The sequence below is a fragment of the Microtus pennsylvanicus genome, chromosome 2 (genome assembly GCF_037038515.1).
Source record: "Microtus pennsylvanicus isolate mMicPen1 chromosome 2, mMicPen1.hap1, whole genome shotgun sequence".
In the NCBI taxonomy this organism is placed as follows: domain Eukaryota; kingdom Metazoa; phylum Chordata; class Mammalia; order Rodentia; family Cricetidae; genus Microtus; species Microtus pennsylvanicus.
Window position 1 is genome coordinate 108455329 of NC_134580.1, and position 12439 is coordinate 108467767.

Consider the following 12439-nt stretch of genomic DNA (forward strand, 5'->3'; position numbering starts at 1 on the left):
CAAGAGACAGAAACACAGAAGGGCATTGGGAGGGACATTTGGTAAATACTGAATCCTCCTCGTTTATTTTCCACCTGCTTATACATTCCACCCCAAAAGGGGAATGGGGGAGGCAACAGACTTCATTAATATGATATAAGGAATACACTTGAATTCTCCAACCTTTGGTCCAGGTGGATCGGATCCACCTCTATATCCAAAATACTAATTAACCACACCCTCGATCAGAATCTCTCGTTTGTAGCCACGCTTATTGTCAACATCTTTGAGAGAGCAAACATAAGCTCAAACTCTCTGACCTCCAGTCAAGATGGAGGTGGAACAGGCTCACAACTGTGGGTCCCCACCGCACAGTGATTACAGCATCCTTATTAACGTATACTGTCACAATATTGTACAGAACTGCATGTTCCCAAATGCCCTGTGGCCCACCTAGTCAGTCTCCTCCTCCCACTCAGTCCTGGCATCCTTCTGCTTTCCTAGAGCATCGCAAAGCTGCAATCGGACAGAATGAAGTTTTCACGGGGGCCAACTCTCACTTAGAAATGTGCCCTCGAGGTCTCCCAACACCCTCTCCACATAGCTTGACAGCTCATCTTTTCTTCTCACTTAATAGCACCCCATCATTATGTCTCAATCTTGTAGTGAACTTGGGCCACTAGGTGTGTGGCCTTCACATACAGCAAATCTCTTTCACCCTTAAGAGAGACAGAAAGGCTGGAAGCAGATGGAGTCAGACACTTCTTTGACCTTGGGGCCGTTAGTTTCATTCTAACAAATGGCCCTGTTAAGGGCTGCATGTGGTAAGGGCAGTGCCTTAGTTAGGGTTACTACCGCTGTGATGAGACACCGTGACCTGAACCAACTTGGGGGGACTGATTTGGCTTATCCTTCCACACGGGAGGAAGTCAGGACAGAAACTCAAGCAGGGCTGAAACCCAGAGGCAGGAGCTGATGCAGAGGCCACGGAGTGGTACTGCCTACTGGTTTGTTCCTTATGGCTTGTTTATCCTCTCCAGGGCAGGGATGGCACCACCCCCAATAGGCTAGGTCCACCATCAATCACTAATTAAGAAAACGGGGTACAGCTGGATCTTATGGAGGTATTTTTCTCAATTGAGGGTTCCTCCTTTAAGATTACTCTAGCTTGTATCAAGTTGATATAAAACTAGCCCAGACAGACAGCATAATGTTCTGAGCATGCTTCAAAATGTACTGGTTCCTCCCTCCCTAACGGAGGCTCCAGTCTTCAGTGTGAACTGCTAGGGTTCCTGGCGGGAAACCTCATGAAAGTGTTGAGGTAACGAGGAAATGAGGAAAATGGAGAGGACATTGGGAAGGGACAGAGCCTCCTCCTCCTCCTGAGATCAGGTTTTCCATTGCATGCTGGTTAAACAGCAAGAAACTACAACACACTGGTAGGGTCAAAATTATCCACGGAGATAATAATGATCAGTTTCCAAAAGCCCTCCCAAGCAAGGATGTTTGAAACAGGAAAATAAGTAAAAGGTGTTTATTTAAGGTAAGAATATTTGTAACGTTAGATTTAAACATTAGCCCCTCTCTCTCATCTTCAAATACACACCCTAAGACCACTTTACAACTTCATTTCCAAATGAGACCATGCTAAGGAAATCAGCAACCCAGCTTACGTTTTGTTCTTGTTGGCTCTCCGGCTGCTATGATAAACACCGAACCGTAACCGAAAGCAACTTGTAGAAGGAAAGATTCACTTGGCTTCCACTTCCAGGTCACAGTCTATCACTGAGGGAGGAACTCAGGGCAGGAACTGAAGCAGAAACCATGAGGGGTGCTGCTTGCTGGCTTGCTCTCTTGCCTGGCCTCTAGCTGGCTTGTTTTTATATAGGCCAGGACCATTTTCCTGAGGAATAGTTCCCCACAGTGTCAATAAATAATCAAGACTGTCCCCACGGACGTGGTAACAAGCCAATTTGATTGGGGAAATCCCTCAATTTAGGTTCCTACTTCCTAGGTGACTCTAGATTGTGTAGACTCTAGACTGAACTGACAATTTTATAAAAACTAAACATTTTACTTCCATTTAAATTTTTATTTATTTTTTAAATTTTATGCATATGAGCGTCTTGCCCGCATGTAAGTCTGTGCACCACATGTGTGCAGTGCCTGCAGAAGCCAGAAGAGGGCACCAGATCCCCTGGAACTGGAGTGACAGACACTTGTGATCCTCCATGTGGGTGCTGGGAATGGAACGCAGGTCCTCTAGATGAGCAGCCAGTGCTCCTCACTGCTAAGCCATCTCCCCAGTCCTAGTTTTCACTTAAATTTTAAACTTTGCTTAATGTTTAAATCTTGTTGTAAATTATACCCATTGAAGGTACAACTCAAAGAGCCATGGGATCATAAATATAGACATTGAAAAGACACTCGAATGCAGCTTTTCTCTCTCTCAAGAAGCTCATGTCTTGACTACATTCCCAACCTCCTAAATACAATTTTCTTTTTGAGACAGTCTTTCTATGTAGCCAAGCACTGATTTGCTTCCACTCTTTAAAAAATTTAAATTTATAGAAGCTGGAGAGATGACTCGGAGGTTAAGAGCAGTGGCTGCTCTTCCAGAGGTCCTGAGTTCAATTCCCAGCAACCATATGATGGCCCACAGCCATCTATAATGAGATCTGGTGCCTTCTTAAGGCATGTGCATATATAATAAATACATAAACTTTAAGAAAAAATTATATGCTTACTTACATGTGTGTGTGTGTTTACTTGTGTGTCTGTGTGTGTGTGTTTGCTTGTGCATCTGTGTGTGTTTACTTGTGTGTCTGTGTGTGTATGTGTGTTTGCTTGTGTGTCTGTGTGTGTGTGTTTGCTTGTGTGTCTGTGTGTGTGTGTTTGCTTGTGTGTCTGTGTGTGTGTGTGTTTGCTTGTGTGTCTGTACATGTGAGTGCAAGTGTCTGTGGAAGCCTGAAGTTGGTGTCTGATCCCCTGGAGCCGGAGTTATAGACAGTTGTTAGGCTCTTGACATGGGTACTGGGAGATGCACTTAGGTCCCCTACAATAGCAGTATATGCTCTTAACCATCGACCTCTCTCTCCAGATATGTTCCCGCCCTGTTTTTTGAGACAAGATTTTATGTACCCCAGACCAGTCTGGAATTCAGTGTGTGTCTGAGGTTGACCTTGAACTTCTCACCCCTCTGTCTTTGCCTTCCAGGTTCTGAGATCACAGACTGAATGTCCAGGCCCATTTTAATGGGCTGGGGAAGCAGTTCAGAGGTTGAGAGTACTGCAGTCTTGCAGAGTAACTAAATTTGGTTCCTAGCAACCATGTTGTTTGAATCACAAGAACCTGTAACTCCAGCGCCAGGGGATCTTAACACCCTTTGCTGGCCTCTGGCTGGTACACACACCCACAAGCATACACACAGAGAGACACACCCACACACACACACAAAATAAAAGTAAAAGTAAATCCTTACAAAAATTGAAATAGCTCCTGTTCTATCATAAAATTGAGATCGGAGGACAAAGGCTTGCATGGAAGTTCTCCTATGCTCTAAAGAGCATCTGGGACTTACTTATTTAATCGGTTGTGGCCGTGGTCATGGTGTCTCTTCACTGCAATAGAAACCTTAACTAAGACAGAGGCCGTTCTCATTCAAACCACCACAAAATTGAAAGTCTGCACATGAATCTACTTTGATCCAAAGAACCACAAAACAGGAGGAAGAAAGGCACCAATATAGATGGATATTCAAGGTTTAGGTAAGATGTGGGGGAAGCCAGCAGGTTAGAGGAAGACAGTAACTCTCTCAAATTAGGAGCTTCCATAATAGGTCATTGGGGTTGTGGAATGTACAGGTTCATGGTTGAGATTTCTATAGCAAGACAGATTAAGAAGAGACACCTGTACAAATCCACTTAAGTTTTATGAGACCCAAGAGTTTCAGAAACGAAGACCTAAAACTCTAGGGAGAATTGGGCTTTTTTAAAACTTTATTTTACGTGCATTGGTGTGAAGGTGTCAGATCTCCTGGAACTGGAGTTACAGACAGTTGTGAACTGCCCTGTGGGTACCGGAATTGAACCCAGGTGCCCTGGAAGAGCAGCTTGTGCTCTTAACCACTGAGCCATCTCTCCATCCCCCGAGAATTGTACTTTTATGAACTATGTTGAAGAATAATAGAGCATGAGCTAATATTGGTCAGCCATGAGGAAGTTCTGTCTGCTCAGCTTCTCTTTTCCTAATAGTGTGTAGAACGGAACCCCTCTCTATCAGAGTGCGTCTCCGGGGATATGAGGGAAGGTCAAGAGAATGATCATCTGTGGTTTCTCAATTTTCTTCAGCATAAAGCTCTCAATATAGCAAGGTGCTATATTTGAGGGCATCATGCTCGGAGCTCAACAGAGCTCGTAGGCTCTAGGAAGCACGTTGGATTTTTGTTGCCCAGCCCCTACAAGGGAGTGATGCTTTCATGGGCTGAGTCTTGTGGAGCCACCACTGTCCATTTTCTGCTTTTGCAGGTGACAAGTCAACAAGGAGACCCTCAAGGAAACAAGCTTCCACAGCTACACGTCCCCAAGACAGGCAAAAAGCCCAGTCTAGCTGGAAGGAGCCGAATAAGGGTAGCCCCAGGCCAGGGTCTTCCCGGAAGAGGCAGGTGGAACATGGAAGCTGTCACAAGGGGCTTAGGGGACAAAAACCAGTCAAGGTGGAGAGACCTTCCCAGGGGAGGAAGAAGGACCAGAGGACTTCCCTCAAGGATCGGAGAACACCTCCAAAGAAGGAGAGGGAGGCTCGGCGGAAGGAGGCAGACAAGCAGCTGAGGAAAGCCAGGTGTGTTGAAACTCACACTGGGACAATCTCCCTCTACTCAGCTATCCTCTTCCGTGCCCTGGCACGGGGTGGTTTTCACTATTGGGGAAAAGTAGCTACTGCCCTCGCTGCTACTTTCCCAGGCCATCATATGTAGACCGGCCCCCATACACTGGTCATTAAGGCAGCTCGTGTAGTAAGTGAATCTCTGGGTGTGGGGAGGTGGCCCGGGGCGAGTGGAGATAACAGCTCAAGGTTCCTGACTTTCAGCTGGAGACTCACTATCACTCCAGCTGAAAACAATGAATGGCATTGGATTTGGAAGTCGTACAGGGATCGTGCACACTCCTACCCTTTGTGTGTATGTACCCTTCTCACTTCTAGAAATATGACCGTCTGGATCTTCAAGAGTTCTGCCAGCTCTTAGGCTATGGGCATTTGGGTAATTGACCTGGAGTCCTTTGTTTCGCTAGTGTATGGGTAGTAGACAGGCAACTGATGGAATCTATAGGTCGTGTTCTTTCCATTCTGTGGCTTTTGGTGACTTCTCTTTGTCACTCATTAGAGATAGTCTATGATTTACTCGCTTCTGGGGATATTTGAAGAAGCCCTTATGACACTACCAGGATTCAGTCTTTTGCTTCTCCCAGAATGAGATTCCTTGGAAATTCTAATTCCTGGGGTCCATTGTTTCAATAATATCATAACCAAAGGGAAAGGCGCAAGTGTGTCTTTAGAATATCTTCATTCCAGCCCCTGGAGAGGTGGCTTAGTGGTTAAGAGCACGTACTGCTTGCTCTTCCAGAGGGCCTAAGGTCAGTTGCCAGCACCTATGTTGGACAGTTCACCAAAGCCTCTAACTTCAGCTCCAGGGATCCAGTGCTCCCTTCTGGCCTCCTGTGCATCACACTCAGATGCACACACCGCATGCTGACAACACATTTGTCTGGTTCAGGGGTTGTGCTTCTGCACAGGATTAACAGGTCTTGGTTCCCCAGTGCTGGGATTATAATCACATGCCACCATGCCTTTTGGTTGTTTGTTTGTTGTGCCTGAGGATTGAACCCAGGTTCTTTCACATTATAAGCACATGCCCTACCATTTTAAGCTACACCTTAAAGCTTAAATGCATTGTTGATTGCCCTTGAGCATCTTAAATTTTACAAGAAACCCATACCCTAAATGACATGCACAATAGAAGGACGTACAGACAAGAACTCAACGGTGCCATTTTTAGCTGGCTGCCTTGACAGGGATGAAAATACTCAGCCCTGGTTCCCCAGATGCTGATTGCCCAGGAGGAAAGATGAGCCTCAATTAAGACAAGGCAGAGAGGAATGTGCACACAAGACAAGATTTGATAGTGTTGTACTGCTGGGGCCCTGGGGCATCATGTTTCCTCTACAGAGAAGGTGAGCATTTCAGTAAGTATCTGGAGAACAGATAGAATTTACACAAACAATGACAACTCCTTCCAAAGAGGGAAAACATCATTCAAAGCTCCAATGACAGTGATCGCTTGGAATGTGTGAGGTATGACCTACAATGCCTACGGCTAGGCTTTCTGCATCCAAATTTCCAAGAGTTAAGAAGCTAAAACTCATAGAGATTTCTGTAAACTGATCTCCAAAACCTGAAGTAGTAGTAGTTCCGGTTAATCTTTTTATGAGCCTTATTAAGGTTTCCTAACATAACGTCTTAGTTCGTATTCTACTGCTACAAAGAGACACCATGACCAAGGAAACTCTTACAGAAGAGAGAGTTTAACTGGGAGCTTACAGCTTCAGAAGGTGAGCCCACGATCATCACAGTGGGAAGCAGACAGGCAAGGCTCTAGGGCAGTAGCTGAGAACTTTACATCCTGTTCCACGGACAGCAGAAAGAGAGATGCAATGGGCCTGGCTTGAACTTTTGAAAAGTGAAAGCCCACCCTCAATGACACACCTCCTCCAGCCTCCTAATCCTTCTCAAATAGTTCCACTGACTGGGGACCAAGAATATATGAGCATATGGGGGATGTTCTCATTCCAATGGCTACATGCAACCTTTCTCCACACTCTTTTCGCCTGCCCTGTTAGCTATTGTGTCTTTATCACAGAGAATGTACCGAGCATACACAGTAATTTGGATCCTGCATTAGTTGAGCAGCCAGTATCACCAGGGCACAGGCAGGGGCATAGCATGGGCATTCTCTGCAGAAGTTCTCTGTAGTTGTGCTAGCCAGTATAATAACCACTAGGCGCTGAACACTTGGAATGTGGCCAGGGAGACTGAAGAAATGAATTTCCTACTTGATTTAATGTGTAATCTGAATTTGACATTAATGCAACTAAGTTAGTAAATTTATCTAACTTAGACCAACAAATAGAGTTTTGAAACTGACCTTAATTGACTTTGGAATCAAAATATTTTGATAATGATATAAACATCAAAGAAAAATAACTGTATATCACTTGATTTGGAAGAATTCTGGTACTAGCTCTTGTAGACTAGGCTGGCCTCGAACTCACAGAGATCCACCTGCCTCTGCCTCCCAAGTGCTAGGATTAAAGGCGTGTGCCACCACCCGCCCAGCTCAGAAGAAACTTTTTAAAGCTTGTCTAAAGCAGTTTGTGTACATGTATCTACTTTTTTAGTTATTATTTTACAAAATACAAATCCAGAGCAAACATTTGAGATGAAAATTTGATATCTGAATTGACATGTACTGTAAATGAAGAGTGTCATGATATTAGAGTGTGAAGACAGTACAAAAAGATTATTAATAGAATATTTGAGCAAGGCAGTGGTGGTGCAGGCCTTTAATCCCAGCAGTAGGAAGGCAGAAACAGGCGGATCTCTGTGAGTTCATGGCCAGCCTAATCTACAGAGTGAGCTCCAGGACAGGCTCCAAAGTTACAGAGAAACCCTGTCTCAAAAAACAAAAACAAACAAAGAAACAAACAAAAACACCCCCTCCAAAAAACTTTAATTAAAACTTGCCAATTTTTGAGCTTTTGGGCTGAGGTTTGCAGCCATAGGAAGTCTCTGGTGTGTCAGAGGGCCCCTCAGGCTCTTGTGTCAATTCATGCTCTTGCTGACTTATCTGTAACCCAGCTCTGAGTTGGAGTGAGATAAGTGTCCCCAGCCTAGGACACACCTGCTCTGGGCCCTTCACTGAACAGGACTTCTCAGAGTTTCCCTGACTGGAGCCCGGGCTCATGAATAGCTATTCTGATCAAAGTTCAATGTCGTACGACTGGTGCACTTAGATTTCATTGATCATTCTCAGTAGCATGTTACATTCAACGAAGGCTTCTACCAAACTGTTGATACAGGGAAAATCAAGGTCCCTTCTTGGGATTCTTAGTCTCATTATTAAAAGAATTAAAGAATAAACTCAAATGGAAACTCAAGGACAATGTTATTAAGGTTTAAAATAACCCCAGAGCGGGCCAGCTACACACCGCAGCTGCTACCCAGAGAACGGAGAGGAAGGGGAAAGCCATGCCATTGAAGATGGTCTGGGAGGCAGACACATGGACGAGCAGTCCCATGGTGTCGGGGGAGACTTCAGAGAAGGCATAAGGAAGCCCAAATGTTCGGTAAGTTCAAAGTGCTAGGGAAAACACAGTTGGAAAAGAGGAAGAAGAAAATCTATACTTTTCTAGATAACTCAAAAAAGCAAAAAAAGCAAAAAAAAAAAAAAACCAAGCAGACTAATAAGGTACATGATTCTAGCCAGGTAAGCTACAGCACTGGAGACCTGGAAGAGGGGATGAAAGGGGCAGGCTGTTGAATTGACGGAATTCTTCTGCTCATCTCCAGCATGGTGTATGGTAAGCCCACTTTCCTAAGGGTGGTCCCTAGGTCAAGAGATTGACCCTGCCCAACTGGAATGCTAAGTCTCCACCCAGGTCATAGATTCCATTCTCTTGACCAGAAGGAGTTGTTGTTGTTTAATGAACTTTTATTGTAGTTATAACACTACAATTAAAAAAAAACGACACAAGAAAATAGGTGAATTTTAAAAAATCAGAGAGACAAATACTCATTATGTGCATTTGAATACTTAGGAATCCAGGGAAAATCGTTATTCAAGCACAATTTGCGTGTCAAAGATCTTGCTCATCTTTCCTATGAATTCCTCCCCTGTCCAGAGCCCTTCTAACCATCACCTGAATCTGCCATGGTTCTGCCCCTAGGTCCACTTCCTTAGCCTCCAGTGCTTCTACTGGAGACTCCCTGTCTGAGGAGGAGCTGGCTCAGATCCTGGAGCAAGTGGAAGAAAAGAAGAAGCTCATTTCCACCATGAGGAACAAACCCTGGCCCATGGCAAAGAAGCTGAGGGAGCTCAGGTGAGTGGGCTGTAGGCAATGTTTCTCATGGCTACTGAGGAGGCTTGTCTTCTGCAGAGAAGGGGTGTGCCATCCTCTTCTTAGCCCTGGCGGGACTGAACAGGAAAGATCTGACCTTCTAACCTCCCCATTGTAAGCATGGCACAGATAGATGCATTAGAACCTGACAACCTTTAAGATTCACAGGCATCAATCTGTGCCCAGGTCTTCCATTGCTTACAGCCCTCTCCCCTGTGCCCTACCCCATGTGCTGGCTCCCTATCTCATGACCCAACACAGAAATGCCTTCTCCAGGAAGATGTCTATGATGTCCCTTCTCAGCAAGGGCAACTGTCTTGTCTGCTTTAAACACCCACAACCTCCCCTAAGCAGCTGTCTCTCACTTGAATGACTCGTGCAGCAAGTAGAAAGGTCTGTCTCTCCTGCAGGCATGTCATTATGCCCTAAAGCACAGGGAATGGTGCTCTATTGGTATGGGTTTGAATTGTGATACCACTCCCTAACTATGCCATTTGACTCTTGTTTCCAACTCAGCCTTTCCCTTGATTGCATATGAAAGGCTGGCACACCAAATATTTTCTTCTTCCTTCCTTCCTTCCTTTCTTCTTCTGGGTTTTGGTTTTGGATTTTGGCGTTGCCAGGGTTTTCTGTCCTGCCCAGTTCCCGCAATCATTAAGTCCCAAAGAAATCACCCAGAGGTCTACATTAATCATAAACTGATTGGCCCATTAGCTCAGGCTTCTTATTAACTCTTGTAATTTATATTAGCCCATTATTCTTATCTATCTTAGCCACATGGCTCGGTACCTTTTCCAGCAAGACTGTCACATCTTCCTTCTTCTGAGGCTGGGGAAGGACTGTGGAAGAATGGGCTTCCTCCTTCCCAAAATTCTCCTCTTCTCATTGACCCTCCTCTAGTTCCTGTCTGGTTGTCCCACCTATATTTTCTGCCTGGCTACTGGCCAATCAGCATTTATTTAAAATATAATTGACAGAATATAGAATTGTCCCACACCATTTTGGTTTTGCGGGAGGGGGGGGGGTTGGGTTTTGTTTTGTTTTATTTTTTGAGACAGGGTTTCTCTGTGTAGCCATGGCTGTCCTGGAACTCACTATATAGACCAGGCTGGCTTCGAACCTGGAGATCTGCCTGCCTCTACCTCCACCTTCCAATTGCTGAGATTAAAGACATGTACTACCACCACTTGGTCCAAATATTTTCTTATTCCTGAATATCTATGTAGTTCTGAGCTAAACCAGGATTCACTATGCATACTTTCTGGTTATCTACTAGAAAAAGGTCCTCCCCACCATTACCTTTTGTACCCCAAATCTGATCTCCATTTTCAACCACGGTGATTCACATTCCCCCTTCCTTTGTGTAAATCTCATTTTCCCAGACTCCCCTCAAACACAAATTTCCTCATACTGAAATTAAACTCCTATTATTATGGAGAGTGATTTGGGAGTCGTAGCTTGACATTATTTCAAAACCAAAGAAAAGATTCTGGCCACATCAACACTGTATGAACCCTGTGTTGTATGATGCTTTACTCATTTGGTGTTTTGGGGGGCCTGCCACCCAGCTCCCAAATGAATCACACATGTGGAGGCTTATTATGACTTATGAATGTCTGACCTTAGCTTGGCTTGCTTCTTGCCAGTTTTTCTTAACCTAAATTAACATGACTACCTTTTGCCTCTGGGCTTTTATTTATCTCTAATTCTGTATACTTCCTTTGCTTCTTTTTCTGTGGCTTGCTGTGTAGCGGGGTGGCTGGCCCCTGATGTCCTCCTCTCCTTGGTCTCTCGTGCTCCCTTCCTTGTTTCTCCTTCTATTTATTCTCTCTGCCTGCTAGCCCCGCCTATCCTTGCTCCTGCCTCGCTATTGGCCTTTATTGGGATCGTCAGGTGTTTTAGACAGGCAAAGAATCACAGCCTCACAGAGTTAAACAAATGCAGCGTAAACAAAAGTCACACCCTAGAAAATAATATTCCCCAAAACCCCGACGGTGGTTCTAACAGGCAAAGTTGACTCTGCTGCAGTCTTCCACGTGGCCAAGGAAGACAGCTCCCTGCAGTGCCCCAGACTCCTGCCTGCTGCGTTGACCTCCAGAAGCTCCTGGTGTGACAGAAATCTCTTACATCTATATTAGCGGCTACGGCAGTCAATAGTCACTTGCGACTCTTGAGCACCAGACGCACATCTAGTGAGACTAACAGCTCTTTGTTTTTAACATATTCGAATTTATGTTCAGCATCGTGGTGATCATAGTTGTGTAGTCGAAATTAGTGAGAGTAAATATTAAAAGGCTCTTACTTCAAAAAAGCTGAGTATTTAATAGGTTACTTAGCTTGTGGCCATCAATGTATACTATATATATATGTATATATATATATATATATATATCATAACAAACTGTCACAGTACAGTTTATTCACAGATGTAACACCAAGGGGCAAAGTCTTGGAGAGCAATGACAAAATCGTGCCTATCAGTAGCGAACTCTTGCCTGGCATTGGTGGCTTTGGGGGAAGTTTGGTGGATAAAATGTACTGTTTCATAAAATCGATATGCTAACTCAGGTACAAACATGTGAGACTTTCAGCCTCGCAGTTTAGATTTCTGATTTAGTTCATGTCTCTCCTCACCTCCTGCATGTTCTTTCCTGACCAGGGAAGCCCAGGCGTTCGTGGAGAAGTATGAAGGAGCCTTGGGGAAAGGACAGGGCAAACATCTGTACGCCTACAGGATGCTGATGGCTAAGGTAAGGGGGTTCCTCAGACAACAGCCTGGGAGAGCCTGCTCAGCGCGAGCACAGAGGGACCACCACAAACACTGGCCAGCTTGGCCATCAGTGCCAGGTTCCCCTTAGAACTCTGACTGTGGGGTCCAGCAGATCATCCTGAGTCCTCCAGGGATGGAAGCCGGCTGCCCCTTGCCACCTACTCCCCCCTTATCCGTGGAACGTCATCGTGTGTGAGATGTGTTTCCTCTACGGTAAATAAACCCCCAGAATGAATGCTGTTACGATCACTGGTATTTATTTTGTCTGGCAGCACTCAAATCAAGGCATCTTGATTTAGTGAAAACACAGCCAAGCTGTGGGATCATCAGGTTATGAGAATGACCAGTGATGTCCCCATAAGGGCTTGGCAGCGCTGCTTTATTGAGCTGGGTCAGAACCTGCTTCAAGTGGCTGGTGTTTTGTGTGGGTCTTGTTGAGGTATCCTTTCTTCATTGTAGTTAATTCCCTCTGATTTAAAAGCTATGGTTCCTCGTTCATGTAGTTCCTACGCGGAGC

The 12439-nt window shown here is 44.9% G+C and overlaps 1 protein-coding gene across 1 annotated transcript in view; it reads left to right on the forward strand.

Annotated features, from left to right (window-relative positions):
* Tmc2 (transmembrane channel like 2) overlaps positions 1-12439 on the forward strand; it is a 51494-nt gene that overhangs the window by 3219 nt on the left and 35836 nt on the right. The window contains exons 2-4 of the mRNA XM_075963829.1: positions 4506-4818; positions 8982-9134; positions 11812-11902. Of these exons, the coding sequence (XP_075819944.1) occupies positions 4506-4818; positions 8982-9134; positions 11812-11902 (557 nt within the window). The remainder of the gene's footprint in view (positions 1-4505; positions 4819-8981; positions 9135-11811; positions 11903-12439) is intronic.